At 39.2% G+C, this 17,483-nt stretch overlaps 2 protein-coding genes across 4 annotated transcripts; both read right to left on the bottom strand.

Moving 5' to 3' along the window:
* Window positions 1-2,812: 2,812 nt before the first annotated feature.
* On the bottom strand, window positions 2,813-5,030 carry LOC121243273 (NDR1/HIN1-like protein 6). 3 transcript variants are annotated; one of them, XM_041141387.1, is made up of 3 exons: window positions 4,845-5,030; window positions 3,710-4,458; window positions 2,813-3,131 (listed from the first exon to the last, which is right to left on the bottom strand). In XM_041141387.1, exons 2-3 carry the CDS (start codon window positions 4,438-4,440, stop codon window positions 3,116-3,118), a joined length of 747 nt encoding a protein of 248 aa, XP_040997321.1. In that variant the 5' UTR covers window positions 4,441-4,458; window positions 4,845-5,030; the 3' UTR covers window positions 2,813-3,115. The 3 variants fall into 3 exon arrangements, with proteins under 3 accessions (XP_040997321.1, XP_040997312.1, XP_040997305.1); XM_041141378.1 differs by having other exon boundaries at window positions 3,710-4,463; window positions 4,864-5,030; XM_041141371.1 differs by having other exon boundaries at window positions 3,710-4,463; window positions 4,845-5,029.
* A 10,370-nt stretch (window positions 5,031-15,400) lies between these two features.
* On the bottom strand, window positions 15,401-17,197 carry LOC121262251. The gene is made up of 2 exons (XM_041164682.1): window positions 16,547-17,197; window positions 15,401-16,177 (listed from the first exon to the last, which is right to left on the bottom strand). The coding sequence occupies exons 1-2, from the start codon at window positions 17,195-17,197 to the stop codon at window positions 15,401-15,403; spliced, it is 1,428 nt and encodes a 475-aa protein (XP_041020616.1).
* Window positions 17,198-17,483: the final 286 nt, after the last annotated feature.

The following is a 17,483-nucleotide window of genomic DNA, read 5'->3' as shown; positions in this document are numbered from 1 at the left end:
AGTAAGATACAAATAAATTAAATAAAAAAAATTATTAATTTAATAATATTTTATTATTATAGAGAGAGTGAATGGCTAATTCAATGTGGAGATTGAATTTAAATGAAATAGACAAATGTAAAAAAATGTGATATTAGCTAAATTTTAAAGATGGATTTGGCCAATCCAATGAGGATGCTCAATAGAAAAGTTTAATTTTTAACAAGACTATATTGTGCATCGGGTTATGTACACAATAGAAAAGTTTAATTTTTCCTGTTGATATGGCGTGTGTTACTGTGCACACCACGTTAGTTGAGTGGGACAGTAATATTTTTTTTTATTTGATTTGAGGAGGGAGATTTCAAACTCCAGACCTCTATTTTTGAGGTTGAGGGTTATGCTAATTAGATCATAGGCCTTTGATGTGACTGCAAATATATATTAATATGATAAGTGTTTTGTCTTATAAAAGAAAAGATTTTAAAACACTTGATTACTCATTAAAATCATTTAATGAGGATTAACCTCTACAGATATAACACTTCCAACTAGAGTCCATTTAGGGTTTTTTTTTTTTTAGCAAGTTAAACATAACATAGATAAATTAAGCGGTTACAAGGATACAAGATTCAGTGGGATGAGAGTCCCTGACAATCTTCCCAAAATAAATAAAAAGCAGCACCAAAATAAAAATAAAATAAAAAGAAAAACGGGGTAAGTCAAAGGCTTGACTCCAACCCAGTCCCACAAGGGAATGCCGTTCAAAAGCGGTTTTAACATAGTCTGATAAACAAACTATAAACCTATGACTAAACGCCGTAGTCGAGAGGGGTGCGCTGCGTTTTGTGGATCTGGTCTAACTGTAGGAGACTATCACGATCACATCATCTTGATAGTTGGTTAGAGAAAATAGAAACATAGGAGAATAGCAACTAGAAGACCCAAATTTTTGGGGGTGCTACATATATAGCCAAATTTTTGTTCTAAAATAATACACAAAGTCCTCTCCAAAAACCGAGCATTATGAGGCTTAAATAATTGGTCTGGTTATTTCATAAAAATAAATAAATAAAATGGAATGGTTAACTCAAAGTTATAGTTGGGATTGCATAATTCAGATCCTGACCCGTTCGCATAACTGAGATGTCTCACGCAAGTGATCTACCATAATTCACTTACTGTCTTTGTAATTTTTGTTTTAAATTTAACATGGATTCTGCCTTACATATTTTATTTACAACTCAGTTAACAACATTAATTCAGAATCCACCATACTATTGACAACAATTGATTCTCCTTTTGTTGAAAGTGGTTGTTGGTATGCCAATTTTTCAAGAGGATAAGTAGCAATTCGTTTTGTTGAAAAGGGGATGAAAGTCCAACCAAATCTACTGCAAAATCACTTGAAAACTTTCCCATATTAGTTGTCAATCAATCAAGCTAACCAAAATTATTGTGTATAAAGCTTAGGCATTTGTTTTGCTTCCCAAAATGCTAAGATTCATCGAATTCCTATCTCTTGAGGAGGCTGTATATTGATTTTTTAATATTAAATTAATACATTGAAAATAAACTTTAATCTATTTAATATTAATAAAATATAAATAAAAACAACACAAAATAATTTTTTTTAATATATTTTACTTTTCAACTCACTCAATTATCAAAATGTAACTCAATATTCTTTTAGAAGTCTTAAAATAATCCATTAATCATATGTAAAATTTTAGAAGATCATGCTACAAGAAAAACGAGTATTTGTGATGATAATGATTATTTACGACGAAAACAGACTCATTTTAACAAGAAATAATCATTTTTACAAGAAATAGCTGACCACAAATAAGCAGGAAATAGTCATGTACGTACATACGCTTTTTAGAAATTGGAGATGATTTGATCTAGATTGAGCTAGAAGGAGCATTTCACCAAGTACATCAGCCAATTTTAGGAAGAGTGACGCTTTTTACTACCTAAAATCCCATTTTGATCAAGAGTAGTGTTTTCTTTTTAAATGTTAGGAAGTACTTAATTTCTAATCTCAATTGTTTGATTCAACCTCCAAAGATAAATTCCTATTTCCATCACTACAAAATACCTATTAAGTTATGATCACTAGTTGGCTGCAAGAGGAAAGTGCAAATAGTTATTAAATAATCATCTGTTTAACTTTAGCTACAAATTAAAAGCTACGTTTAAGCTCTCATTTTCAGACTTGGACCAGTCTTCAAACCTGAAAATGGGCGGTGTGCCAACCACATTCGAAAGGTTAAAACACCAAATGAAAAGGGCAGAGCTTAGCATGGCGTGTTGAGTATGTCAATAAAAAGACCTATAAATAGATATTTTTCGTTACATACAAAAATGGCATGAAGTAAAGCATACCATGATCATCATCTCATTCTTCGGAATTTTTGTTTGGAGAACGATATTTTTCACAAGACAATTTTTGTGCGTCTGCTAAATATATATTAATGCAGATATCATATCCCTTTCTGGCTAACCTTTCTTTGCTAGGCAGCCATTCTTTTAGTGACCCGCAAGTTGTCTTCCATCCGCTTTTACCTAGCTTACCAAAAGGAATGATATGTTGCACCTTATTCTCTGAAAAAGAAACAAGATGAATGCAAATAAAAGAATTTACACCTTATTTCACTTTCCACGTTTTTTATGCATTTGTTTCTTACAAAGTAATGGCAGCCTGGCAGTTCCATCAGGTATCCAAGACCCCACCTTCCTCCCTACCCCACAGCACAACCACAACTATCTCTAATTTAATTAAGAGAAAAAAAAAAAAAAACAAGAAGGAAAAGAAGAACATGATGATATTTTTATATAAATTCAACCCCATATATATATATATATATCATATAATTATGTGCTTCCCATTATACATAAGAAGGATCCAAAGCTTAGGGATGGACACCAGTCAGAGTACTATATATTGTATATATACCTTCCAATCACCCTTTTCTCTTTCCCAAGTAAAGAATATTGTATATCATGGTTTACTTTAAATATAAAACTGATCACACTGGTTACGTTCCTGTGCATGCTGTTTGCAGAAAATTGCCTAAACAATAAGCAATATCACATCTTCCACCAGCAGCCATCTTCGAACCTGACAACCTTATCAAGATATGTTTATCCTGCGGTCAAAGCAACATTCTCAATCAGAATGGTCAACCTTCGAAAACGCATAACTCAGATGTAATTAATGGGGACTTGTAATTAAAGCACTTTAGTGTAAAGAAAAACCCAATCATGGGGTTGAAAAGCTTTATTTATTTTTTCTCAGGAAGATGAAACTTTCATTAATCATAAGCAATGCAAAGAGTTATTCAGCCTGCTTTTAGCTGATCTGGGAATTGGCTATGTAAAAAGCGGGCACTATCATAAAGCATGAGGTCCGATTTGGATATACAATTCAGATGAGATGAGATAAAATATTTTAAATAGTAGCGAGCAGCAGCAACCTCGTTCTCAAGTCCAAAAGCATTTGAAATTTGTTTACATTCCAATCTTTATGCACATTGCATGAGAAAGAAAATTTGGAACCGAAATCTCAGAGTCATCATTTTAAGCATGACATTTCTAAACTTCATAAGATTGGTTTATGATCGGAAATACTTAAATAATGGGTGAAAATACTAACAATAAATAAGATTATGAACGAATTTCTAAGGATTTTTTGGGTTTATTTGTATATGATTGGAAATAATCTTACCATTTGAGAGTAGTGACGGTACATTTGGGCATGTCTCCAGTCTCGAGCACCTTCAAGCTCACACCACCACACAAAACCTTCACTGCCAAGGGCCCTATCCTAAGCCCATCCACATAGAATCCCACCCCACTCCGAACCTCAACGTTCACCACCAATTCCTTGTTCTGGAACCGAGCCTTGAGCTTCCTTCCCTCTCCATCATCCACCAGCTGGTTCTTCACCCCTGTCTCTACCTTCATGCTCGTTATGTTCGTCATCCCCTGAGTGAACTCCGGCACGTCTTCCGACCCCACCTCCGTGTCCTCATCGTGACCCGCAGAAAAAGTCACCGCGACGGTACTCTGCTTGTAGAACAACGACAGCTTCCCGTTCGGGTTCTTCACCTCGACCCTCGTCACCGTATGCGCGTCGAGGTAGGTGCCGTCGGCTTTGGTGGTGACGGTGAACCGTGGGATCCGGAAAGACTGGAGGTGGAAAACTGGGAGTCTCGGTTGAAACCAGAGGTAGAAGAGGCCAAAGGCGACGGCGACGACGAGGAGGAGGACGAGAACGAAGACGCAGAGGAAGCAGCAGCATGCACGACAACAGCTTCTGCGCCTCCTCTTCGGTGTGAAAGATGGCGGGAAGGCCGGTTTGCGGGGCGGCGGTCTCGGGCCTGGTTGGATCGGGCGACTCGGGTCCCGGTATCCTGGCGGTTTTTGGAGTACCGGTTTTTGCGGTTGTTCGGCCATTTCGGAACTCGGATTTCGCAGTTCTGGTTTTCAAAACGATATTGTTAAAAATAGAACAAGCAAACCATTGATGAACAAAGAAAAAGAAAACATTTCGGCTACAAAAACTGATGAAGTAATTGTAGGGTTCTCAAGATTGATTCGAACTCAAACCCAGAACTTCACCTTTGCATTGAAAAAAAAAAAAAAAAAATCGAATTAAAGTTGATAGAATCTGTGGCTGGGAAGCCATGAAAATGGACCAAAAAAGTTAATTTACTCTGTTTAATCCGTTTCCAGTGATATTAGATTGATAGAAGATAGAGAATTGTATGTTTGTATGATGGGAAAGAAAGCTGAATTAAAATGCAGGAAAGCTTAGCGAAAGCAGATAGATTTTGACATGCAAATTAGAGAGATCAAACCTCAGAGAAAGAGAGTTACAGGAATACAACTGCTAACAGTGCATTTTCTGCGAGAAAAAACAAATCGCACCAGAGATCTTAGATTTGATAAATGTGCAAATCGGATCAAAGGTCAAAGTCTCGCTCTAAACTAGAAGCCATAATTATATATACACAAACGACAGAGGGAGGGAGACAGAGAGGGTGTGTCTTATGGAAGGCCCTTGGTGGGGACTACCGATGGCAGAAATTCAATAGCGAGATTCACGCGCGAGCGTTTAGTTGCGGTGCTGACATGGCGGACAGATTCTCTGACACGTCATATACTGTACTATTATTTTTTAATGTTATTGTTTTATTATTTCTTAATATAAAATTATAAATAAATTTCTATTAATTTAATATTATATTAAAGATAATAAATAAAATGATGGTAATAATAGTTCTCGTTTCATTAGTATGGTTTATAATAAGCGGTGCAAACCAATAGTTACGGTTCGGTTTCAATCTAAACATATTTAAAACTAGTCGAAATCAACCGATTAAGGGGAGAAAACTAGCGACATTTGTCTCTGTGTGAATCTGATTGGTTCGAAAGTGTTCCGTCAATGACGCGATGAGAGAGAGAATGGAGAGAACGTTGCGATGAGAGAGAGAATAGTGCCACATAGCCATGTTCGAGTTGTGATGAGAGAGAGATGTGAGCCGTGAGGTGCAATGAGAGAGAGAGAGATGTGTTGCCGCTGAGTGAGAGTTAGAGAGGAGTGATAAAGTGAAGAGAGAAATGAGGTCGGGAGAAGAAAAGGGAGGTGCCAAGAGAATTCAAACCCTAATTCAAAACGACGCCAATTGGATTGATTTTATGTTGTATATATATTTTTTTGTAAATGGTACGTATAAAAGGCTTCGTTTCACTTAAAAAATATGTATAATATATATATATATATATATATATATTATATCAGCCGATTCTGTGGTTTGAACCTGGTTCAAATCGAGACTGAACTGGCCGATGCGATTTCACCAAATTCCTACTGCCGTTTGATCGATTCTCCACTGGCTCCTGACTCCTGGGTCGGTTCCTATTGGTGATGGCCGGTTTGATTGGTTCCTGTACACCCCTAATTTATATATTATAGATTACATTATTTCATATTTTAGATATATATTTAGTGTATCATATAGGTCAATATATGTAAAATATGTTTTCATTAAGATGTTTGATACAAAAGGTGAAGATTTTGCAAACTCAGATGTTTTGGGACTTCCCATCAAGTGACAATATTTAAATAACTTAATTATGCACATTATATGTGTATTCTAGTATTTTATTTTGGTATACAATTTTGTTGTCAAACTGATTTTGTCAAGTCAATCAGGATTGTTCATCCGAGTTTCAGCCCGAAACCCAAGTATACTAGGACCGAAACTCGGGTTTCAAACTCGAAACCCAAGTTAAACCCGGTTTTTTTTCCTCGCTTCATTACAATCATAATATTGTGACATATGGCCAAAGAATTTTCAAACTATTGAATTTTTAATGTATTTTTCCTGGCCATTTATCAGTCAATGATACTAAAATGGCAAAGCTAGTACTGAAAAATACATTAAAAATACAACAGTTTGAAAAGTCTTTGGCCATATGTCACAATATTATGATTGTAATGAGAAAAAGAAAAAACCGTAAATCTAGTATCCGGACTAGATGTACTCGGATTTTGCAATCCAGAATTGGAATCCAATTTTTTGGGTTCCGGATGAACAGTTCTAAAGTCAATCTATCAAATAAACGTATCGTATTTAAATCACAACAACATACATTTTTAATTAACTTATCATATTCAAATTCAGATGAATGATATGAAAAAAGTAGTAGATCAAGAGAGAATAGTTGGCACATATTTTACAAGAGTTACTAATGGCAGCCACATTGATGGACAAGCTGAAGCTAAACTCAAAGATTGGCTCCATTAAAGTCCAAAACTTATTATTAACTCGCAATTAATAATTGAGTAATGCTATTATTCTCAATCATACTTACTACTGTGACACATTTTAAGTGATTTCATAACAATATTTCTCCGAACTTTTTTATACAAAATCAATTTTACCACGGGGCATATAGACCTCCAACGACGACTTTGTGGAGGATCTTGCCAAGCTTCTATATATATCAACATCCGGATACATACTTGGGCTCCTACCAACAGATCAATCCGGAACAATTTCATGCAAACTATGATTTGGATAAATACATGAGCAGCATTAAGGTAAATGAAAACCAGTTCAAAACATAGAAATACTAAAGACTGTATACGATAAATACATAGAAATCGGCTGTAGGAAAACTAGCTACCTACAACAGCTTGGACATAAGCTAGCTAGAAACAGGAACACTCCTTAAAACCTACAACATAAACTATTTTGCACCAGCAGCTCGAGCATCTCCTTTAGATTTGTTAGGATAGTCGTCTTTCATGCAATAAATAATATTCAACCATTCTCCTTTTTTTGTAAAGAAATTTTTTTAAAATTTTGTTCTCAATAAAAATTAACAGGTGATTTTTCATAAACTCATCTTTCTGTTAAGATATAAATTAATAAAATCTATCTCTTCTCATCAGTTTAAGCTTTTGGAATAAGTAGTGATTTCACATGGTATAAGAACAGAGGTCCTGAGTTCGAATTCTGACTCTACATTCTATCCCATTTAATTAAATATTTCACTTGTTGGGCATACTCATTGAGGGAAAGTCTGGCCCACAAGTGAGGGAGAGTGTTAAGATATAAAATAATAAAATCTACTTCTTTCCATCAGTTTAAGTTTTTGAAACAAATAGTAATTTCACACTTTCATTCTATATCTAAGCTAGTTTGTACAAGTTTCATGTAAAATTTGGTTATTTTGGTAACACAATCAGTATATAATATTACAATTGAGGTCTCAAATAAATTTTTTCGTGTTTAATGAAATTTAAAGGATAAAAATTCTCAACTATTTCTTCGTACAAAATGTCAACATTAAATGATTTTTCTGGTGTTTATTTCACTTTGGGTTCAAGATTAGAATGTATAATCTTCCAAGTTTTTGAAAGAGACCTGAGAATTGGTTAAATTTCCGGCCTGATCAACCTCCTCTGTTTTTAATCTTCTGGTTTTGAGACTGGTTTACGCTGTCTCCAGTTTCTTTAAACGCAATATGTTTCCTGATATGATCTTCCGTTGTTTCTGTTGTGGGCTGAAGTGTCCGCTCATTCTCCATTCATTTCTGAAAAGAAAAAGGGGAAAGAAGATGGGTGAGAAATTTAAGAGGTATGCCGTATGCATTGATGTACAGAGTGTGTTGAGAAACAGAGAGAATGGAAGTGAAAAACTACGCACACAAGACGAAGAAGAATATATTAATCCCGATGAAAGAAATGGCCAAAAAAACTCGTTTCTTTAACGAAGTAAGGTAGAAGACATGCAATGCAATGCAAGTGGCGATTCAGCGCCAAGGTTCCTTTTTATATCATAACTAATCAAGTACAAAAAAGTCACTTCCCATCTTTTATCAACTACAAATCGTCGTTTGGTTATTGAGTTAAATTATAAATAATAAAATTTTATAGATCTCATTGAAAGAAATTAAATTTTTTTAAATTAAAATGAGTTTAACTTTTTAGATTGAAATGTATGAAGTAAATTGAGATAAATTTAATTTAAAATAAAAAAAATAGTAAATCCTATTAATAATTAGGTTAAGATAATTGAGTTGGATTTATCATCTAAACACAACCTTACAGTCCAGTAGTGGAGCCCACACGAAGCGACTGAAATCGAAATCCTGAATCAAGAGAGGCGAAAAGTTCCATTCTCTATATTGCACGTTGCTTCCTTGAACCTTTCATTCCAATACGTAGATTCACGACAAACAAACAATGAAAATGGAAAATGCTACCTACACAGAGGAAGCTTATAGAAAAGATTGACCATTTTTTTTAACTTAATATCATTAAGGAAGTTACTATTAATGAATTAATATTTTTTTTATTTTTTTAATATTTAAAGATATTTAAAAAATAATTAAAAGAAAAAAAAAATTAAAAATTAAAAAATACTTTTTGCACTTGAGGTACAATATGGGGCACCATTCTCGACCCCTAACATTGTCCTAATGAAATATAATGCAATGATGCATATCTGCAGCTTAGGCGTCTGCAACTTCTAAGAAATTAGAGAAAAAAGGGGAAAAAAAATTCAATACCAATATATAAGACAAAAAAATAAGTAGTCTTTTTTTAATTATTTATTATTTTTATTTTTTAAACTTCAAATCCAAAATAATGCTGTAGCATTAGAAATAAAATCACCTTCTAAAATTAATGCAAAAGGAAAAAGAACGGAAAAATGAAACAAGATTACATTTTTATGCGAAGGTGGAGTTTCTAACTTTTACGAATGTGCTAATTAAGGATATGATGCCAGACATAGACTATTATTTATTTATTTTATATCACCCTTCAATTTAATTCGAATTAGCAAAAACAATGTCTTCTTCAACATGGGTGTTTTGGATGTGTTTCACCGTCATCACCTCACGATCACCTGCAACCAAAGTGTAAAAAGCACGGGGGTTCAAGGGAACGTCTCCGATGCCTAAGTCAATAATTTGCGGATAATAATAATAATAATAACCATAAAATCCATCCCTTTGCTAACTTGGGTTTTCCCTTTATATAGAGCTCCATGATCTATCTTTGTTCTCGTGTGGATGGTAGTTATCCTTTATTCAAATTCTTTGGAGATGAGGATTCATCTCTTAGCAAATTCAAATAATAACCTCTTTTATCTTTTACCATTGACTGGATAGCTATCCCATTAGTATTTAACTTATCCAGTCGTTGTTGGTCATGGGTTGGTTTCCTTTGTACTGGGTTGGGCTCCTCGGTTATGATATGGGCTTTAGTCGTTGCTAAGGGCCCAAGCCCATCTTAGGGCTAACCGGTTGAGATATCCTCTCCAGTTATCTCGCGAAGTCTCATTGCGCATGGCGTGATGAGACTTAACTATTTGGGCGTCGTTTCTTTCTTCGAGACGTGTCAGTATGCTGTTTCATTTTCTCTTCTCAGGCATGTCAACCGTCACCTCATTTCAACTCATATTTATTGCCCATTTTCCCTCTTCTTTTGGTCTTCTGTTGCACTTCTTGCCTTTCGCTTCTTCTCTGAGTTTTGGCATATCTTTTCCTGGGTTCTTGCATTCCTTTTCCCTCTCCGAGTTCTTTGCCTCTCTGTGATTTCTTTCAATCCTTCCATGGCTTCCTCTTCTTCCAAGGGTAAGGCTGTTGTTGCTCCAGATTCTTTTCCACCCCGCGACTCTCCTCCCTGACTCGTTGTTGCTCCGCCGGCTTCCATTTTCGTGGGTTCTTGATGGTCTTCCGTTGTCACTCTGCGAGAGTTGGAGAATGCTCGGAATAATTTCAACATCCTCGACTTCATAGAGTTGAAAGCCCCAGCTCCTAACTAGAAACCTATCGACGTCAAAGGTATGGCTATCTCTGTTTCCCTTTATCTCGCTATGTTCACCATGGGGCTTCGTTTGCCTTTTGTGGTCCCTGTTCGCAACGTGCTAGACATAATAGGGTTTGCTCCTGCTCAGTTGGAGCCCAACACCAGGAGGATTTTGATGGCCTGCTGCGTTTTGTGGCGACGGGTGCTGGAATCCATGGGCAATGAGTACCTAAACTTAACAGCCCGTGAGTTTTTGTCTCTTCATGGGTTTAGGCATCTGGATGGTAATCTATGTAACTTTAGAGCCTGTCGGACCTTGGTCGATTTAGAGCGCAGGTACTCTCATGTGAAGGAATATACCAATAAAATTTTCTTTATTGCTGGCTCTGGCTAGGAGTTTCCCGCTGATGAAGTTCCTAATTGGGAATTTCCCATTAAGCCCAATTGGTCTCCTATCCCTGACGAGGATGACTACGAGGTGATTCTTTCCTCTCGTGAAAAGGCCCGTGTTAGGCTGGTGGAGTCTTGGGCTCAAGCCCACCACAAACTGTGCCTCTCGAATGCACTTTTAACCCCCAATAACATTGAGAGGTTCATGATGGTTCCTAGTTGGACCCATATTTTGGGGTGTGAGTTTTTGGGTGCTCCCCCGGCGGCGAGAGATTTGAAAAAGAAGAAATGTCCTGGCGAAGGCGGGAGGAAACAAAGAAATGTTCAAAAAGCTCGTGTCTCGCCTCGCTCTGATGAGTCCATCTCGTCCAAAGGTTGTGTTATACTTCCCTCGGCAGCGGGTGGAGATACAAAATTGGTACCTCCCAAAAAACAGAGTGGGACCAAGTTGAGTTCTTCTCAGGAGTTGTCGAGTAAAATTGTTCCCCAGAAAGGTGGGAGTACCAAGGTGGCCACTTCTCAGGAAGAACCAAGTGTTATGGATCCACTACCTTTTTCTTTGGATGACGTTATGTTGTAGGCCGAGGAAGACATGGATAGTATACTCGCCACAGAGGCGGCCGCCGAAGTTGCTGCCCAGCCTTCACGGCTCTGACTGATGATTCCCGACAGTAATGTGATGATACTCCAGTAGAAGAAGGCATTCTTGTTTTGAACCATGTCCTCCTTACAACGCCACCTCCTGCTCCTGCGAGCTTCCCGCCCTTTGAAGCTCCCACGCCTTTGCTGACTTTGCCCTCGCCAATTGTTTTTATGCCTTCCGATGCTTCTTCGGATCTACCTAGATTGGAGGGGGCCGAAGAGGGTAGTGTTCAAGAGTTAGTTGCGGCACATAGTTCCCCCTTGCCTCAACGACTTCGGGTGGGGTTACTTCCGATTTGCCATTTGTTTTTCCAGCCCTCTCCCTAGCCAGTGGCTGTAGAGTTTCAATTTTTTCCCCGCCTTTTAGTGTGTCTCCTCGAGGAAGTGACGAAGCGTCTTAGACAACTCCTGAGGAGGGTCTCAGGACCGATGAGGCTGTACCCCACCAGGATGATACTGGTGAGATAGGGAAGGCCAAAAATTGCATGGTCCCTCCTGTTGAAGCATCTGTTTGCCGCCCTTTGTTCGTCGCTATTGAAGCCACCTTTCCCTAGGGTGACTTTGCTAACGTCTCATCGCCGCCTGTCAACCCGAGAGGCTCTTCTAGCTCCCATCTTGTGGCTTCCCCAGCCTCCCTACCTACTCGCTGAGCAGAGGTTATCAATGCCTTTGTTCAACAGCTTCGTAGCGTTTTTGTGCCGGTATTATTACGTTCTCCTTAATGCTTTGGTAAATAATTTTGAAGAATATATTTTTAATCCTTTTTTTCTCTTTTTTTATAGGGGATTGATCATCTTGCTGCCGATTTGGCAGATGATTGGATGCATTTGGAGGGCGAGAAGAATCAACTGGCCGATGAGTTGCCTTTTTGAGACTCGCTCCCATTCTTTTGATGATGAGTTGACTGCTCTTCACTCCCAAGTTGCTTCAGTCTAGGAAGAGCTAGCAACTTCTTCTGCGGATGCAGACCACTATAGTCAGGAGGTGGTAGCAATTGGGAAGGAACGTGATGACCTTATTACTCGCCTGAATGAAGCAGAGGGAGCTGTTTGGGAGAGGTAAAACTTAGTTGCCCAAGCAGAAGCTTTTAAGAAAGAACGCGATGAGTTGGCTACTCAGGTGGAGCGTGTTTTAAAAGAACGTGATAGCTTCGCTGCCAGCCTTAATCGTGCGAACTTAGAAATCGAAGGATTGACTAAGTCCAAATCTGAATATGCTTCTCGCCTAGCCTCTCTTGGCCATGAAAAAAGGGAGTTGCTTATAAAACTGGGGGCGGCTGAAGGGATGAAAGCTGAAGCCGAGAAACACTTGGCTGAGGTGAAGGGCCTTCTTAAAGACAATGATTGTCAATACCTCCAGCTTGACGAAGTTGTTAAATTTGCTAAGAAAACTATCTCTATCTTGGAACGCAAGTTGGTTGAGATGGGATCCGCTTTGGAGAATTCTCAAAATGACCTTAATTGAGTCCTTCCTCAGTTGGCTGCTGTCCCCAAGATTTGAACATGGGCCTGGGGTATAGGTTTCAAATTAGGAGTAAAACAAATTCGTGAGCTTCTTCTTCTAGAACCCACCATGAACCTGCATACTTTTGACTGGAAGTCTATTCAGGCTAGTGAGGCTGCCCTTCATTTCTGTGACTCCCTTTGTCTGGCCGAGATGCCTGATGCTTTTCGCCTCCCATCTTGATGCCTGCTCAGTTTGGAGTTTTCTCATTCCCCTCGGGATTTGCTTTTGATGATTTTTTTTTGTTAGCCCTGTAAATGACTAAACTTCTAAAGCCGTGGGCTTTTGAACCTTGTTTGTTGGCTGTAAAGTATTCGTTGCTGCTTCTGCATTACGATATCAACCCATGTTATTCATACCTTATGTGTTAGCTATTATGTTGTTCTCTCTTGTGAGTGGTACATCGCCCATTGGTAGGAGTTTCTCTTGACTTCTTTTACCCCTTTAGGGCTAGTGGGAGAGTTCCTCGACCACGTCGTCTTTTGGCGTGAGGTGTTAACGGGAGAGTTCTTTGACCGTTTTAACCTTTAAGTTTTTTTTTTAGATGCGTGGGAGAGTTCCTTGACCATGTCACCTTTTGGCGTGGAGGTGTTAACGCAAGAGTTTCTCAACCATTTTAACCTTTTAGTTTTTTTATTTGTGGGAGAGTTCATCGACCATGTCGCCTTTTGGCGTGGAAGTGTTAACTGGAGAGTTCTTCGACCGTTTTAACCTTTTAAGTTTTTAGGCTTGTTGGAGAGTTCCTCAACCACGTCGCCTTTTGGCGTGAAGGTGTTAACGAGAGAGTTTTTCGACTGTTTTAACCTTTTAAGTTTTTAGGCTCGTGGGAGAGTTCATCAACTATGTCGCCTTTTGGCGTGACAGTGTTAACGGAAGAGTTCCTTGACCGTTTTAACATTTTAGTTTTTTTATTCATGGGAGAGTTCTTCGACCACGTCGCCTTTTGGTGTGAAGGTGTTAACGGGAGAGTTCCTCGACCATTTTATCCTTTGAGTTTTTAACCTTGGATACTTAATGCAAAGCCAAAAGGAACAAAGCAAAAGAAAAAAGTAGACAAAACGTGCCGGCATTTATTGAAAATGATATTTCTATGTAAATCAACAAATGAAATGAAAGAAAATTACATATCTTTCCTTTAAACGTAGCACTTTCATAGGTGCTTTGCATTCTATGGATGAGGTAGCTGGCATGCTGCGGTATCCTTGAGGTGGTAAGTCCCCGGCTTGTGACTTGCCACTACAATGTAAGGTCCTTCTCACTAAGGACCTAACTTCCCTTCTTCCCCTGAGGTCACGCCGGTTTCCTTCAGCACTAAGTCTCCCACTTTGAATGATCTAGCCTCACTCGTTTGTTGAAATATTGCTTTGCCTTCCTTTTAGAGGCCGCAACTCTGATTTCATCATCTGCCCTTATCTCTCCTAATAGGTCCAGGTTTTCTTCTAACCCTGCTACATTTGCTTCTGGATCAAAATTCTTTCTGCTGTAGCTCAGTAACCCGACCTCTACTGGTGCCATCGCCTTGCTCCCATAGGCTAGGGCGAAAGGTGTTTGGCCTATTGAGGTCTTTGCTGTCATTTTGTAAGCCCACAAAATTTCCTGGAGCTCGTCGGCCCATAGCCCTTTTTTGTCGCCTATCTTCTTTTTTAGTATTCCCATGATGGTTTTATTAGTTGCTTCCACTTGTCCGTTTCCCTGGGGAGGAGTACTTGACCTTGATTCCTAATTCTGCACACCATTGTCGATAATTTTCGGAGTCGAGTTGTCTTCCGTTATCATAAATGATACATTAAGGTATCCTGAACCTGCATATTACTGCCTTCCATAGGAAGTTTGTCACGCTTTGATTAGTTATTGCAGCTGTCACCTCTGCTTCTGCCCACTTTGTAAAGTAGTCGACAGTTACGATGATGAATTTGGTTCCTCCTTTGCTAGGGGGCATAGGGCCTACCAAGTCTACTCCCCATTGGGGAACGACCATGGGATGTTATGGACCGCAACTCTCCAGGGGGTGCACCTGGGATTGGCGCACGAATCTGGCATTGAATTTTTTCGCCAACTCCTTTGCGTCGTTGAGTGCATTTGGCCAATAGTACCCCGCCCTTACAATCTTTGCGAAGAGTGATCGTCCTCCTAAGTGACTCCCGCAAATCCCCTCGTGTACCTCTTTCATCACATATCTAGCTTCTTCCTCTGTTATGCATTGCAGCAATGGGTTTGAGAAACCCCACCTGTAAAGTACTTCGTCAATTATGGTAAACTTGGTCGCCCTACTTCTTAACTTTCTCGCCTCTTCCCGAGATGAGGGAAGTTCACCTGTCTCCATATATTTTTTGATATCATTTGCCCATCCTGGTGTGTTCTCCTGAATGTGCAAACTTTCTTCTCCTACCGCCGGTCTAGTCATTGCTTGTAAATCAATCTTCCATGGTAATGTTTCTTCTTGTTTTGCTGAGCCTGCCCGCGCCAATTGGTCAACCTTGATTTGTCTCCATGAGGTATCTTTTCGATTCAAAAATACTTATCTTTGCTTTATTCCTGTACTAGGTGAAGTTATTTTATTAGCTTGGATCCTCTTGCCAAATATTCTCCCGTGATTTGCCCGACTACCACTTGCGAATCGGCTTTCATTTCGATTTCTTCGCCTCCTAATACCCTTGTGATCGCCAATCTAGCGAGTACTGCTTGATACTCAGCTTCATTGTTTGTTACTTTGAACTCCAATTGCACTATGTGGTACGATTCTTTCCCCTTACTTGTTACTATGTACACCCCGACTCCTCCTCCTGCTCGGTAGGCTAACCCATCTACATACACTTGCCATGGATTCTTCTCAGGTGGTATTTGAACTTCTTCTTTGAAGTTGGAGAACTTTGCTACAAAATCGGCTATTATTTGCCATTTCACAGCGCTTTTTGGTACGTAGCTGATGTCATATTCACTTAGTTCGATTGACCATTTGACCAACCATCCTGAGGTATATGGTGTCTGTAACACCTTTTGTAGGGGCGACGAAGTGATTACTTTTATTGGATGGGCTTGGAAATAAGGTCGTAACCACCTTGCTGCTACTACCATCGCAAAAGCGACCAACTCCACCTTTGGGTACCTGGTCTCTGCTTCTCTCAGCGCCCTGCTTACGTAATGCACTGGTTTTTGCCCCTTTCCTTCCTCTCGCATCAACGCAGCAGATACTGCATCTGGAGTTACTGCTATGTACAATGACAATGACTCTTCTGGCTTAGTGTGACTGAGCAATGGTGGCTTTGTTAGATACTCTTTCAACTGAGAAAACGCTTCTTCGCACTCGGCATCCCAAGCTCTTACTTTCTAAAGCACCTGAAAGAAAGGAAGTCATTTATCCGTTGATCGGGATACAAACCTGTTCAGAGCTGCAATCTTCCCAGCCAGTTTTTGTACCTCGTTCAAGTTCGTGGGTGACTTCATCTCTATTATTGCTCTGAGTTTCTCAGGATTTGCTTCGATCCCTCTCTCTGACACCATAAAATTAAGGAATTTTCCTGACTGTACTCCGAATGCACATTTTGTTGGGTTGAGCTTCATTTGGTACTGACGTAAGACCTGAAAAGCCTCTCTAAGGTCTTCTATGTGTTAGTGAAACTCCCTATTCTTTACTAGTAGATCATCGACATACACCTCCATGCTTATTCTGATCTGGTTTTTGACCATTTTGTTTACCAACCTCTGGTAGGTTGCCCCAGTGTTCTTCAAGCAGAAAAACATCACTTTACCAACCTCCTCTGCGATTGCTTTGTACTTCTCAGTACTGAAGTTTCTCTTCTTTTGTTTTACTGGGCATATCTTTGGGTCTACTTTCAGCTCATGTTCGATGATTTCCTCGCCTATCCTAGGCCTATCTTTATGACTCCATGTGAATACATCTTTATGGTTCAGAAGGAAATCTATCAGTTGCTTTCTCTCTTCATGCGCCAATTTTGTCCCGATCTTTATGTGGCTTTCAGGATGGTTTTTTTCAAGGGTGACCAACTCTAAAGGCTCATCTGCCTCTCCATGCTTCAGGGTATCTTCATCCCTAGTCTCTAACTCCGTCACCATTACTTGTGGTCCTAGTGGGAGGATCATGTGTTTTTCAGAATCTACCATGCTGACCTCTTTTTGCCCTTGTTTGCGCTCCTGCACATAACATTCCTTGGCCAAGACTTGCTCGCCGCGTACTTCGCCTATTCGTCTTGGTCCGTGTACCTCGCATGTTGGGAACTTCATTTTTAGATGATAGGTTGAGGTAATGGCCTTTAATGCATTCAACGTGGGCCGCCCAATTATCTCATTATATGCCGACCGAGTTCTCACTACCAAAAACTCAGTCATCGTCGTGACGAAATAAGGGTCTGTGCCTACAGATATTGGCAATGTAATGGAGCCCATTGGTTGCACTGCATCTCCGATGAACCCTTTCAATGTAGTTGGTGCTGGTTTCAACTACTCTTCACCGATTCCCATCTTGCTGAAAACATCCCTGAACAAGATATCTGCCGAACTTCCATTGTCAATCAGTATTCTCCTTGTGGTAAAATTTGCCACCAACATTGTTACTACCAGAGCGTCATCATGGGGGTACACAACCCCTCGGCAATCTTGCTGATCAAAAGATAGC

This window comes from Juglans microcarpa x Juglans regia, chromosome 1D (assembly GCF_004785595.1).
Source record: "Juglans microcarpa x Juglans regia isolate MS1-56 chromosome 1D, Jm3101_v1.0, whole genome shotgun sequence".
In the NCBI taxonomy this organism is placed as follows: domain Eukaryota; kingdom Viridiplantae; phylum Streptophyta; class Magnoliopsida; order Fagales; family Juglandaceae; genus Juglans; species Juglans microcarpa x Juglans regia.
This window is presented reverse-complemented; position numbering and strand designations above follow the sequence as displayed.